Source organism: Zeus faber, assembly GCF_960531495.2.
Source record: "Zeus faber genome assembly, chromosome: 21".
NCBI lineage: Eukaryota > Metazoa > Chordata > Actinopteri > Zeiformes > Zeidae > Zeus > Zeus faber.
The window spans coordinates 8,747,554-8,760,864 of NC_137208.1; the positions used below are offsets into that span (position 1 = coordinate 8,747,554).

The 13,311-nt window shown below is 43.8% G+C and overlaps 1 protein-coding gene across 4 annotated transcripts in view; it reads right to left on the reverse strand.

Annotated features, from left to right (window-relative positions):
• Window positions 1–2,718: 2,718 nt before the first annotated feature.
• cald1a (caldesmon 1a) overlaps window positions 2,719–13,311 on the reverse strand; it is a 70,422-nt gene continuing 59,829 nt past the window's right edge. For 3 of the 4 annotated variants that reach the window (XM_080022399.1, XM_080022397.1, XM_080022398.1), the window contains 3 exons: window positions 9,154–9,222; window positions 6,945–6,981; window positions 2,719–4,721 (listed from right to left, as the gene is read on the reverse strand). In XM_080022399.1, the coding sequence (XP_079878525.1) occupies window positions 4,708–4,721; window positions 6,945–6,981; window positions 9,154–9,222 (120 nt within the window). In that variant the 3' untranslated portion in view covers window positions 2,719–4,707. Of the gene's footprint in view, window positions 4,722–6,944; window positions 6,982–8,474; window positions 8,527–9,153; window positions 9,223–13,311 lie in introns of all 4 variants that reach the window. The other variant, XR_013844700.1, reaches the window with a different exon arrangement.

Here is a 13,311-nt window from a genome sequence, read left to right on the forward strand (position 1 = left end):
CATTACACTGACACATGTAATTTGAACATTGACAATGTTGAACATTTAAATATTTTATAATTTATATTAGGGCTGTGTGATATGAATATATATATCGTAAGACGATAGAAAAATTGTATCACCTATATATATTTTTGAGCCCGACCGATCTTTGGGTCTGATCCCGATCCCGAATTTGGAGTCCTAGTCCTAGTCCAAGTCAATGATTTGACCAATATTTTGCAAAACAATTGACTCAATTTAAAAAACTTGAAAAGGTCCTATATTTGAGATATTTTAACTTATAACCAAACAAATAAAAATAAACCCACAAAAAACTTGATGGATAAAAAAAAATGCAAAAGATTTTAACAATTTTAAAATTAAATTTAAAAAAAAATCATTTTTCGAGTTCAAGTGTTTGCCTGGTCACCTCCGAAACAAACTTGTTTTCAGAGTTTCCCATAAACACAGCATCTGCTTGGAAAGCCATATCCGTGAGTGCAAACAAATGGCTGGCTTCTGCGCTACTTTTTGAGTGAAGTTATTTATTTGAGTTTTTGAGTAACTTAAAAATAGTCTAAAACATACAAGTAAAGGATTAATAATAAATGTTTTTTTTTAGTTTATTATACTTATTTAAAAATCAGGACATGTGGGCGGCATAACTGCCGAACCCGATGTGGTCAAAAAGTCAAATAATGACCGATATATCGGCCGAACCGATGTATCGGTCGGACTCTAATACAGGGATATCATTTGCAGTTTCCTCTTGTCCACCCTTCTCTCAGCCGCTACCCAAGTCTCCCTTTTCAACTGTAAACCCCAAACTCCTTTAAAACAAACGGAAAATGTTCTGGTAGTCGAAACAGTCTCAACATAGAAAGTGTTAATGGAGAAGAAGAGAGAGAGAGACAGAGAGAGAGGGAGACAGAGCGAGAGGGAGACAGAGAGACCGAGATAAAGACATATGAGAGAGGGTGTGAGGAGAAGGGTTTCACCATATGGCTGAAAAAAAAAAAAAATTTTGAGATGGAAACCCAGTCGTTGCTCCCAGGCCCGTGGTATTAGAAGTGTGTTTGCTTTAATGCGCTGCGGTCAGCCTGCGTCTGGCTAGAAGCGCTGGAATAACAGTGTGCCGGCGCTGGAATGCTGCGGCTGCTGCGTCTAGCGTTAGTCAGTATTAGAGAAAATCCCAAAGCATGAAGCAGCATCCCCGGCCCAGGGCCCGGCTTAGCACGCTCCCGACGACGCAAAAACCCCAAAAACACGTTGAAACCAAAATCAGAGCACATTAAAAAACAAACACATCCTTAATCCTTTCCACAGTCTGACTGGGCCGCCAAACCCATCAGACAACTGCACATTTAACATTCATGATTTTGTTTTGAATTTAAGTTGGAATTAATAACATTTCCATTACATTAATTCTAGCAGGAGGTGCAATTAATTTTAGGACTTGATGCCATTTGCACTAGTTATCATATACATCAAAACTAACTAAAACTAAAAAACTAAAAAATATTTAAACTTATTTCTGCATAACAATGGAATATTTGTATTTATTGTAAATATTTTTCAATGCTGTATATTCTGAATATTGTAATTTAAACCTTGAAAAGGAAAAAGATATATTTAAACTTTTCTTTTAACTTTTACCAATATATGGTTTTTATTGGAAATATTTGCATGGATATTTACTTTATTTGAAACAAAAAAATGTAAGTATAAATTATTTTGAACTGAACTGAAATATTTAAACATTTTTCAATAGAACTGTTTTTCTCAAATTGTTTTAACCAGAAAAACCGAAAAGTTTGAGTAAAAAAACGTGTCGGCCCAGCTACCGAAACATGTCACTTTGATCAAAGATCATTTAGAACAGACATCCTACAATTACCTTTACTATACAAACCTGCATCTGTGAAGGAGCTGTAGCGTGGGTCTTCAGCCCGCTTCACACCAAACAGGAGAAACGACAACAACAAACCGGAAGTCCGTTCATTCCTATGGAGAGTCGGACGCAAAGATCGAGGCTCCGGAATGAATGCCTCCAGATTTTTCAACTCATGCGACAAGTTTTGGTCCGACGCGCCAACCAGAAGCGACGTCGGTCAAGATCTTAATGGAACTGGGCTTAAAACGAGAAAAAAAAAAAGAAGTAAATAAGTCGTGTATTTAAAATAACGTTATTAACGTTAACATTGGCAGTCATTAACAATAAATCTTAATTTTTACAATTATAATAAGTGAATTGTGTGTCTTTTTTTTTCTCCTCCACACTTTGCAAACACCACATAAAGGACATTTCAAATGCTCATTCATGGAAATGTCCAACTGAGCGAAGTACTCGCTGTTGTACTGGATAAAAAAAACCCAAAAAACTCTCCCTTTATCGCCTCACATTGTGATGCAAAACCCAGACGCAGTTCACACGGCGGCCACTAAGGAGGAGGAGGATCCCACTGCCAGATACGCTCACGCATTCGATGTGAAGCCGGCTTTATTTTCTCTAATCCACGATCAGTCGCCGCTCAATCAGCCCCTTCAGAGCATAACGTTACGTCCCCTGTCTGAATCATGTGACCGCGATGCTGCTCCCTGCTTGGTCGGAGCGGTTGTTTCTCCTGTTAGAGACACAAGACAAAGTGCGAGGACGAGAGTAAAACATAATAATAATAATAATAATAATAATAATAATAATAATAATGAAAAAAAAAAGGAGCTTGACCAGTTGGAATTCCTTAACGTCTTTATTGCTGTCGCCGAATCAGTGGTACAATGTTTTACAAACATCCATCCGCTTGGATATAAAAAAAAAAAAAATCCACTTTTACATGACATTTTTCGAGTGCTTGGAGAGAAAGAAACAGATTGTGTGCTTTGCATAGCCTTATCTCTTCATAAAAGACAGGTGTCTGGTTAAATATCGACATAAAAAATAATCAAATAAAAAGAGAGATGGACTTAAGTTGTTAAAAAAAATTAAAATAATATCAATAAGGCAAATACTTAACCACAGTATAAAAAAAAAAAATAATAATAATAATAAACCACAAGTACAAAATATTTTGGTCAAAGCTCCCCCCGCTCTGCTCTTTCTTTTTTTTTTCTTTTTTCGGGAGCCGTGGAATGTGATTGTCAAAGAGTTTTTGAGCAGAACATGGAATTATTTTAATGCCCCGAAGAAATGTTCATATCCTTATCAAAGCGCGAGAAAATTAAGAAATGTGATATGATACTCCCGGTGCCAATACCGGGCCACCTCAGCTACCAATTCCGTAAAAAATACTTTCGAATTATTTTTAATTTTGCAATCATAAGGCAAAGGAAAACGACGTAGTGGTACATTTCCATTGGTTGTACAGTTTCTCTACAGGTCTATGCGATATGCATTTTTATTTTTTTCTTGTGGCCTATTTACTACACACTATGTCCTACAGCTTCCCAAAAAAGCAAAAGGCAAGTTGTCGTATAAGCAAGGGCGGAATGTCTACGAAGATTTTATTTTTAAAGTGATCATGAGCACAAATTCTAAAAAAACAGCTGAGAAAAAACCCAAGAGGGATGAAAAGAGTTAAAAGAGCATAAATAAAAAATTACACTAAGTATTTGTGGATATTAAAAACTCCTCCGATCACCCATCACTGAATTTAATTCCTTTAAACTGCCTGTTGGTGAATATTCTTTTTCGGAATATACAAAAAAAAAAAAAGTAAAATACCTTTTTCTTTTAAATGAGTATAAAATTGATATATAAGATACAGTATAATAATTCATATTCAAAACAACACTTGTGCTAACATATATTACTCAGACCATTGATGCACTATTGGTAAGACGTTATAAAAGGTGAAATCCGCTAAATTCTAGAAGTGCTTTTATCTCTATCCTGAACGGGTGAATAAAATAGCCACGTGTGAAGCTTTTGCTTTAAATATAAATAAAATAAAAAAGATGGAGAAGGAACTGTTTAGAGGGAGAGAACTGGTGTGGTATTATCTTTTTTTCGTACAGTATGTGGACTTCAATCTCTGTCAAAATGATTGGCGAGGAGCAAAAAAATATATATATATATATTTTTTTTTACAAAATTTTAGTTTTGTTCCCGGTAATGATCACATACAGCAAAAAATAAAATTTATGATGATCAAAAAAAATGTCCAAATTTCACAGCATTTTGTTTTCTATTTGGAATGTAAAGAGATCCATGTGCAAACGCACTATAGTCAGCAAAAACACCGTGCCGTGTCAGTACAGCACTTGGAAAGCGTTTCCTTCGTCCTTTGGGTTCTCGGGGCTCCCCCTTATGGGTGTCGTATCATTACTGGGTGCTAAAGACCAGTGCTGCGCCCAAAGTCGAACACTAGCGTACGAGCACACTATCTAGTACGCCGAGTTGGAATGTTACGCCCAAAACCATAGTGCGCACTGACTAGTACGCCAAAAGTGGTGAAATATCTTAGTATGCCCACACCGTGCACTGGGGACCACACTGGTAAGCGTATCCCACAATGCATTGTGACGACACGACGTCGCCGCGGCAACAACCGCGACGTGTCCGAAAATACATTGTTCTTTTTTTTTTTTTTTTTTTTACCCACACACTATGGTGCGCATGTAGTATGTAGTAACCAGGACGTAGTATGCGATCTTGGACGCAGCGGTAGTCTTAAGGAAGAGTCGTGGAGGGTCTTGGTCCCCCGGCTGCAGCAGCCGTTGCAGACATTAGTGTCCCATACCTGGTGGAAGACACAAGGCAGGTCCCTTACAACACGTCAAACCACCGGAGGTCAAAAAGCCCGACCGCTTAAAGGCATTCAAAGGAAGAGCACAGAGCAGCATGCGAGGACGGGCACAAAGTACTCGAGGGACTCGATATTTTGGAATGAAGTCGGGGGTCAGGCACTGCTGTGATTGTAAAGGAGTTGCTTTTTTTTTCCGAATGCCTTCCATGCATTTCCAAATGTGTGAAGCAACAGTAATAGATGCAGTGCACTTTCAGACATACAGAGGTGCGTTGATTCCTTCCCCAGACACACACACACACACACACACACACACACACACACACACACACACACACACACACACACACACACACACACACACACACACACACACACACACACACACACACACACACACACACACACGATAGCACGGCACAGAACGCTGAGGAACACGTCGATCACAGTTGTAGGCGAGGTAGATGAGGACGCCAACTGATTCGGCCGAAGGCAGACCGTTCCAAAATGCCAGGGGTGCGGCTACAGCAAAAGCCCCCGTGTGCCTGAACCAAAGCACTTCCGAACGCTTGATCATCGACGAAGAGCCCGTCACGGGGGTGAGGAGCGTACGCAGCCCGACGAGGTGGCAAATCTCTCCCCCCCCCCCAAAAGAAAATCTGCACACCGAGTGAAATAAACCAATTCCACCCAGCCGGCAACCAGCTGACATGCCGCGTCATCATTCCATACTGTGCACTGTAAGTACGGCTGTGTGTCTGTGTGCGTGTGTGTGTGCGCGTGTGTGTGTGTGCGCACGTGTGTGCGCACGCTGTTCGAGGAGTCTTAAAAGCTCTTCTCCGTCAAGCCCCAGGTCAGAGTGTGACGGCGTGCTAATCTCCCACAGCCCCAGAGAGTAATGCGACGGAGCAGCGTGGCGGAGGCCCCGGTTCCAACGCTCACCAGACAGAACAAGGAGGAATATAGAGTGTGCGTGCGGGATAGGTTGTGTGTATGTGAAGTGCTTATGTACACACACACACACACACACACACACACACACACACACACACATATATATATATATATATATATATATATATATACTGTATATATTTCTATGCAAACTGGCACAATGTCCAACTTTTGTCAAAATGGCAGTTATACAGAGGTGTTTTTTTTAAGGTTTATTGTATATTGCCATTTTTTCAATTTTTTTAAGTAGATATTTAGGTTTATCTTACATTGCTGAATTGTTTAATTGAAACATATTTATATATTTATTGTAGATTATCACTTTTTTTCTATTTTTAAGGTAATTGTTTCCTGCTCTCTCTCTCTCTCTCTCTCCCCAATATATAACCATATACTTGTATAACTGTATAAGGTAATTGCATGATCAGAATGGTTCTGCATGGTTCTTGTGTGTGTGTGTGTGTGTGTGTGTGTGTGTGTGTGTGTTTTCACATAGTGCAGACACGCCTGGAATCCCTCAAGACCGGACTCTTTCCCTGCCCTCTACGAGAGCTAAACCACGAGACTGCAGTATGTCCAGATTTGAAAATAGCAAACAATGCTTTAGCGGCATCCTAATATGCCGTGCACCGTGAGGCTGAACGAAAAAAAAAAAAAAAAAAGAAGAAGAAGAAGAAGAATTAAAAATACACCCCAAAAAATAAAAATAAATAATAATAATAATATATATATATATATATATATATATATATATAAATATAGAAATAGAAAGAAAAACTTTGAGATTTATGGCCGTCTGCAGCTTCCGGGGACAAGTGCAAGTGTAGGGTTGTTTTGGGAGGGCAGCGAGGGAGTTTGGGACAAAAGGTGCGCTGTGAATCATAGGGCCTTTGGCAGGAAGGCGTAGATGGATGGAGACTGTCCTTTAACCGGAGAGTTATCAACTTCCAACCCTCAAGTATCCATCAACAACCCAGAGGCCGGTTTAACAGCGCGGACACTTAACCTTTACACGGCTGCCTCGAAAACCACTCAACGCCAATCATAAAGTGAGAGGAGCCGCGTCCCCTGTGCTTCTCCCGGACTCAATGGCTCGCTCTCTCCACCCAAGGGGACCACGCTCAGGTACCGTTAGGAAGTATTTCACGCCATCCACAGGGTTATATAAAGCACAATCAACACCCCTTCCCACACCGACGGAGACAGAAAATCCACATTCGCAAACCGGGTCACCAGGGTTTTCAGGTGGCGCTATGTACTCACCATTTGTGACTGATTTAGTCTCCCCCCTGCCCGTCATCTGCAAGAGAGTGGGAAGACGGGAGTGAAGGAGCACAAGAGAAGAAAGGGAAAATTGATATTGTTATATTACACTGCCCAAAGTAGAACTGTTGAAATGTGAAAAAGTCCCCCACCATCCCACCAAAGCACCAAGCGCTTACCACAAGGCGATATCTAAGATCTGAACGAAAGCAGCGTTAACCCGAGGGGTTTTGGTGACGTAGACACTAAGATCTCACAAAACGCCCTCATCATCATCCTCATCATCATCATGTCCCCTCTTTCATCTTGCCTTCCCCTGACATCACGGCATAGCACGGTTTTGCTAATAACATGGTGAGCTAACCGCTGCCTTTCCTGTCCAGGGCCCATTTTACGTCAGTGCAGACCACCGCCTCAGTGCCCTCCAACTCCGCTACTCACTGTGGTGGACCACAGACCCTGGCCCACAGACCCTGGCCCACAGACCCTGGCCCACAGACCCTGGCCCACAGACCCTGGCCCACAGACCCTGGTCCACGCTGTACGTTGGCTCGGCACAAGCTATTAGGAGCACATGAGGACAAAGCGACTGCCAGGGGCTTCTATCACGGCGGTGTGAGCGTCCCAAACCCAAAAAACAAACTCACGGCTACGGAGACTAACTATAACTCAAAGTAAGAATAACTCAAGAGAGTGATACGGACGGATATAAATACACAGAAACATTGACAGAGGGAGTAGTGATTGAAACCCAAAGAGAGAAAGTCACAGACAGGCCTTGATCTATAGTTAAAGTGTACTCCTCAAATGAAGACATCGCTCCAAACAGTTAACTAAGTCCTTTACATCGATCATTTATGAGGATAAATAAATGAAGTTGCGATGAATGCGAAATCAAAGCAAGAGTGAGGCGGCGGGGGCTGTGAGCAAAGTCATTCAGAAGAACAAGGCGAGGGCAATGTGGTACGGGCATTTGTGGAAAGTAAAGTGCTCAGCCTGCAGTTGGACAACAGACACGGTGTTAAAAGTTTTACGACTCCGAGCTTTTACAGTAAACTCCGGCGTTGTGAGGATTGTAAAGTCAACGTGGACAAGCTGGAACCGGGGGCTCCGGCGTTCCCTTGTCCTTGGGACTTTGTGAATTTAAAACCGGGGCTATGTGATTAATGGGTTTCATTGCAAAATGCTGTATATGTCTCTTGGCGAACAACTGAAAACCTGTGTTCCAATTATTATAGAAAATAACAAGTAATCTCCGCAGAGGTGAAAAGTAAGGTTTTACTCACACCTGCAATAATATTCTCAGCGTAGATGCCCCTTATTTATAAAGAGCATTTTGGAAGGAAACCCTTTCAACATGGTTATTATTATCATTATGATTCATTGAACCAACGCTGTCCAACCACAGCAGAGGGGAGCAGAGCTTTGCTCGTAACAGAGAGTGATCGATCAATCTGTGATAAGCGCTTGGAAAAAATAAAAATAAAAATGTGGGGAGAAACATCTGCACTTCTTTTCTCTTCTTGTTACCTCTCCGGGCTTCTTCCAGATTTAAAGATGAAGGCAACTAGCTATGCGAGTTCTTTGAGGGGGAAAAAACAAACAGACAAACAGCCTTTGTTATTCCCAGTGCTCCCTCGGTCAAGGCTGAAAACACTATGCGGTTATTTTAACATTTGTTTGGCCACTTGTCTGGGACTCGATGCAAAACATTCCCTCAGTTGACAGGGAGACTGGAAACTGAAGTCATGAGAAATCACAAGAAATGTCTAGGCACTGGGAGACATTGGGGCTCATTTATGAATTGTGGGGCAGAAGGACAAAAGGTTATTCATCCATTTTTGGCCATTTTGGCTTATTTCTGCTGACAGTCACAGCCGGCTGGATCCTATCACAGCTTGCAATGGGCGTAAGGCAGGGAGACACCCTGAATGAGACACCAGTCAATTTCACAAAAAGTTAGGGCAAGGTTTAACTTTTTAAGTTTATTCACATTTTACACACACACAATACTTCCACTCATGTTTCAGAAATGAAATCCATTGTCTCCAGGCATCCCAGGAGGCATGTTTAGAGCTTGGCGCTTTCCAAGGGTGATGATATTGGTATTCTTGCTGACATGTTCATTATTCTCTTGATTTATTGATGTTTTCTCCTGGTGTTGCTGACAATGAATATGGTGAGTTGTTGAAAATCAAAAGGAGGTTACCTTGGTCGGGGTAGCGCCTTTGTTTTCCCATAGACTTCTCTTGTTAGTGACGTCAACAGGCTTCAGGTCCTAGATGAAAGAGAAGATTCACCTTATTGATCCCTGCCGGGAAATTGTCTAATGCCTTTAAGGCATCCTATTTAGGAGTACTGGGCAGCCATACAGAGTAACTCCAGCTCTTGAACCGATGCCTTGGTCAATTGCACACTTTTAGGGTGGGAGTAAACCCACATGAACATGGGAGAACATGGAAACCTAGCCAGCTGGCAGTACCTTGGGTGCCAGGAAGTGCGGTCTGTTATTTTTCACTACAATCTCAGTAATCCTGCTATCCCTGACAAAGGCCTGTTATATCCCGGTGGCGTGGGGTTGGTGTGATTTAAAAAGCCTCACCTGCCTTGGGTCTAGTTAATTTGGCCCATGAGCAGGGGTCGCTTGCACCTCTTGTTCATCAGTGCAATCGATAAACACAGGTTAAAATCGCCCATCCCCACACACAGGGAGAGCCTTTGTCACGGCAACTTTTCATCCGCTCCCAGCTTGTTACATCTTGCCAGTCTCTCCAATAAACTGGTGCGTTTTTTACCATGGCCCGTGTCTCTGAGCCCCTAGAAAAGTTGCTCAGGAGGCGTGTGACAGGCAGAACTGCCCCACTGGCCTCCACTGTGGTGCTCCCGGCACAGGTTAGGGACACAGAAGGGCTGGCCACACTGGAGCCACCAGCAGGTCAACGGACGGCCACAGCACCAGCCCCCTCCCAACTGGCAGCAGCAGCACACGGCGGATGTCCAGCGGAGGATCGGGGGAGAAGCAGCCGCAGCAGCCACCATGGGTAACCGCGGGCAGCTAGCAACTCCTCCAAGCTGCCGCTGGCAGGACCATCAGCAGCCCCTGCAACAGCCAAGCTCGGCTACACCTCCACCAGCAGCACAGCAGCCCAAGGCACCGCGCTCTGGATGGGAGGAGGGGAGTCTGGCTTGTCGCCCATGGGGGAGGGTTGCCTCATGGACCGTGCTGTTCCAGGTCTCCTGAAAAGGGGACTGGGTTCATTTTTTTGGTTTGTTACTAGTGGTTGTTTAAGGTATGGTAAACCCTGTTTCAGAGTCGGGTCGTTTTATCATTTGGTTATTTTTCAGAGTTAGTGTAATTGTATTTATTTAATTCTTGCTTGTTTGCCTGTGGGTAGGCTTCGGCCAGGGACTCTCCCTAGCATCAGTTTGGTGTTGGGGGTATGCAGTGTGGGGATGGTGTGATTTAAGCAGCCACACCTGCATTGGGTCGAGTGAACGGGGCCCAGAAGCAAGGGTGGCCGTGCACCTGTTGTTCATTAGAGCAATCGACGAACACAGGTTAAAATCACCCCTCCCCACACGCAGACAGGGAGGGCCTTTGTCAGGACAACTTCCCTCTTAATTTACAGCATCTTGAGAACTTGCTGCATCTGCCGAACCCAGATTGGGTTGGAAGCGCATATCGGTAACAGTTGTTTTCTTCTAATACATAAACTGCATCACGTCCCTCGTGTCAGTTTTATTTCCAGCAGGATGCATTTTCCGGTACGCTGACACCCCGAATTGGCATACACCATAGGTTCACTTGTGTTGTGTTATGCTAATGGTTTCATTTGGGCTTGATGCTGCCAACTCCAACACAAATAGCAATTCAAGGTTATGTTTCGCTCACAAAACATAATGACATGGAGGCCTCGCTAAAGCTCTCAGTAAAATAATAGATCTTCAGAATTTCACAATATTATCAGCATTTGAAAACTGCCGACGGGCAACAAAGCTACATGTTCAGAGCACTTACGAACGCACATCCGATTTGATCACATCAGCCGAGCTACTTGAGTGGAAAAACATTGTCATTTAGAGAATTTGATTTATTGTTATTTGAAAGGTTGACCTGACCTTTTATTACCTCTCTGAACAACCAACCTCTTTACAGATGTTAACCTACTAGATATTCCGGTTTGCCACCTACCGCAAATTTTAATCTGATTATTTAATAGGGGTGGGCCCAACACATGAAAGTCGTAATCGGATTTGTAGCCATAAATTGTACCCTGATAGTCATGATGGGATGGTCGGAATCAGAAAAAAAATGGAAGTTGCCTAAAAAAGGTAGTAAAAGACACTAGCAGGCTAGTGCTTGCTAGCTAATGCTAACAATTAGCTAGTCTCTCTCTAGGTTAGGCTACTCTAGGTTAGCAGAGCAGCGACTCTGGGTGAAAGTAGTGTCCGTGCGCCAGGCTTTGGTGACATAAATGCACAGTCCCCCTCCGCCGGTCTTGCCGGACTCATCAGCTGTTCTATCTGCCCCGAGGACGTAGCGCCCCGTCAGCTCCGTATCGGGCCACATTGTGTATGTGGCTCAACACTCATAGCGTACAATACCGCAGTCATCCCCCCTCCTCCCGGTTTACCTATCGCGGACTAGCAAATAGTGCGATTTCGAGATTTGGCTGAGAAGACAACTTTGGACGCGTTTATGTGCCATCGAACCGCGACTGGAGGGAACGTGCAGCGTAGCACCACACTGACCGTCTCTGTGGCGGGGCGGATCGTGGAGACATTTTAATCCCTTTCACGATCTGATGTCCTCACGTCGCAACAGCTCTTCACTCAAACGAGGCGTCTCGTGACGTATTCGGCTCGAGAAAACCGGGAATGAAATGGTGAGAATTGAACTTCGGTGTGCGTCACCGGAGCAGGAAGACGCACGGCGCTGAGAATCCCAATAATCCCCGGAATTTCAAGAGCGAAGCAGTTCTGTCATCTGGTGCCATGTTATTTAGTTTCAATATTAAAGATGTTTTATAGACAGACAGACAGACAGACAGACAGACAGACAGACGGATAGACAGACAGACAGATGGATAGATAGAAATCATAACAAGACAGACACAGACGGACAGATAGATAGACAGATAGATAGAAATCATTACAAGACAGACAGACACAGACAGACATCATAACAAGATCGACGGACGGACGGACGGACGGACAGACAGTCAGACAGACAGACAGACAGACAGTTGTGCTTACAGATATACGCAGCTTATTTCCCAGATGTTATCGATGACGATCCATCTTTTCCATCTAATGCAATGATCAGTGCGATGGTCGTCCCCGGTGACGAACTGAAGGGCGAGGCAATGCGGCCAAAATATCACGATGGGGGTGGTACACTGCGGAGGGCTCGAACCTCTGGCCTCGGGGTAGGTCTTCCTGCGTTGCCCCGGTTTCTCATATAGAGTCTAGAGTCTTACTGAAGGAAATTCTACTTGTCCTTGTGTCACATTGAGGGGAGCATGCAAATGGTGTTGGAAGCGTAAATCCTAGTAATAGCACTTTGCATGCTCGAGAGGGGCGCTGTGTTCCCCCCTAGACAATCAATGGAAAACCTCTAAAATACACTCAAATCAGAACAACACTGACCAGAATTATGCGCTCAAGACATCGTGAACACATATAGAAATGTACACCCTGTTCGGAAGATAAACAACGAGAGTACGGTTAAAAGCACCCGACGGGATAAGAGTAGTCGTGCCGTTGACGTCGTAACGACACCCCCCCCCCCACCCCCACACACATCTGTGAGATAAACATCTGGAAGATCCGTCGTGATACGCTTCGTTTCCGTGAAAGCATTTCCCCCGAAGACAGTCGGCGCTCCACCCGCGCCGAATCTTCCTGCAACCCCCGCTTGCCCCACCTCCACCCAAGGACACGCGGCGGATCTCCAAGGGGGGGGCCCTCCGCCTACTCCATTTCGAGGTCGGTGATTTGGATTGCAAGCCTCAAAGGGCCCTTATATGGGCCCTCGGGGGGGGGGGGGGGATTTGGGGTAGAGAAATGGCTGGGAGTCAAGGGAGCGAGGGAGATATGAAATCTACTGTGAGAATAGAGCCTGCGGCATCAGCAGGGGGGCGAGACGCTCCGTCTTGGAAGGCAACGCTCACGACAGAATTCTCCACTTACACATAAATACCAAACCGATAACGAAAAAATATTGCCGCTATATGGCGATAAAAAACAAATAAATAAATAATGCTGTGACGTATACTGTGTGTGTGTGTGTGTGTGTGTGTAATGTAATATATGTATTTATATACTGTGACATCTCAAGGCTTGATTCTGGGTGATATCTCATACT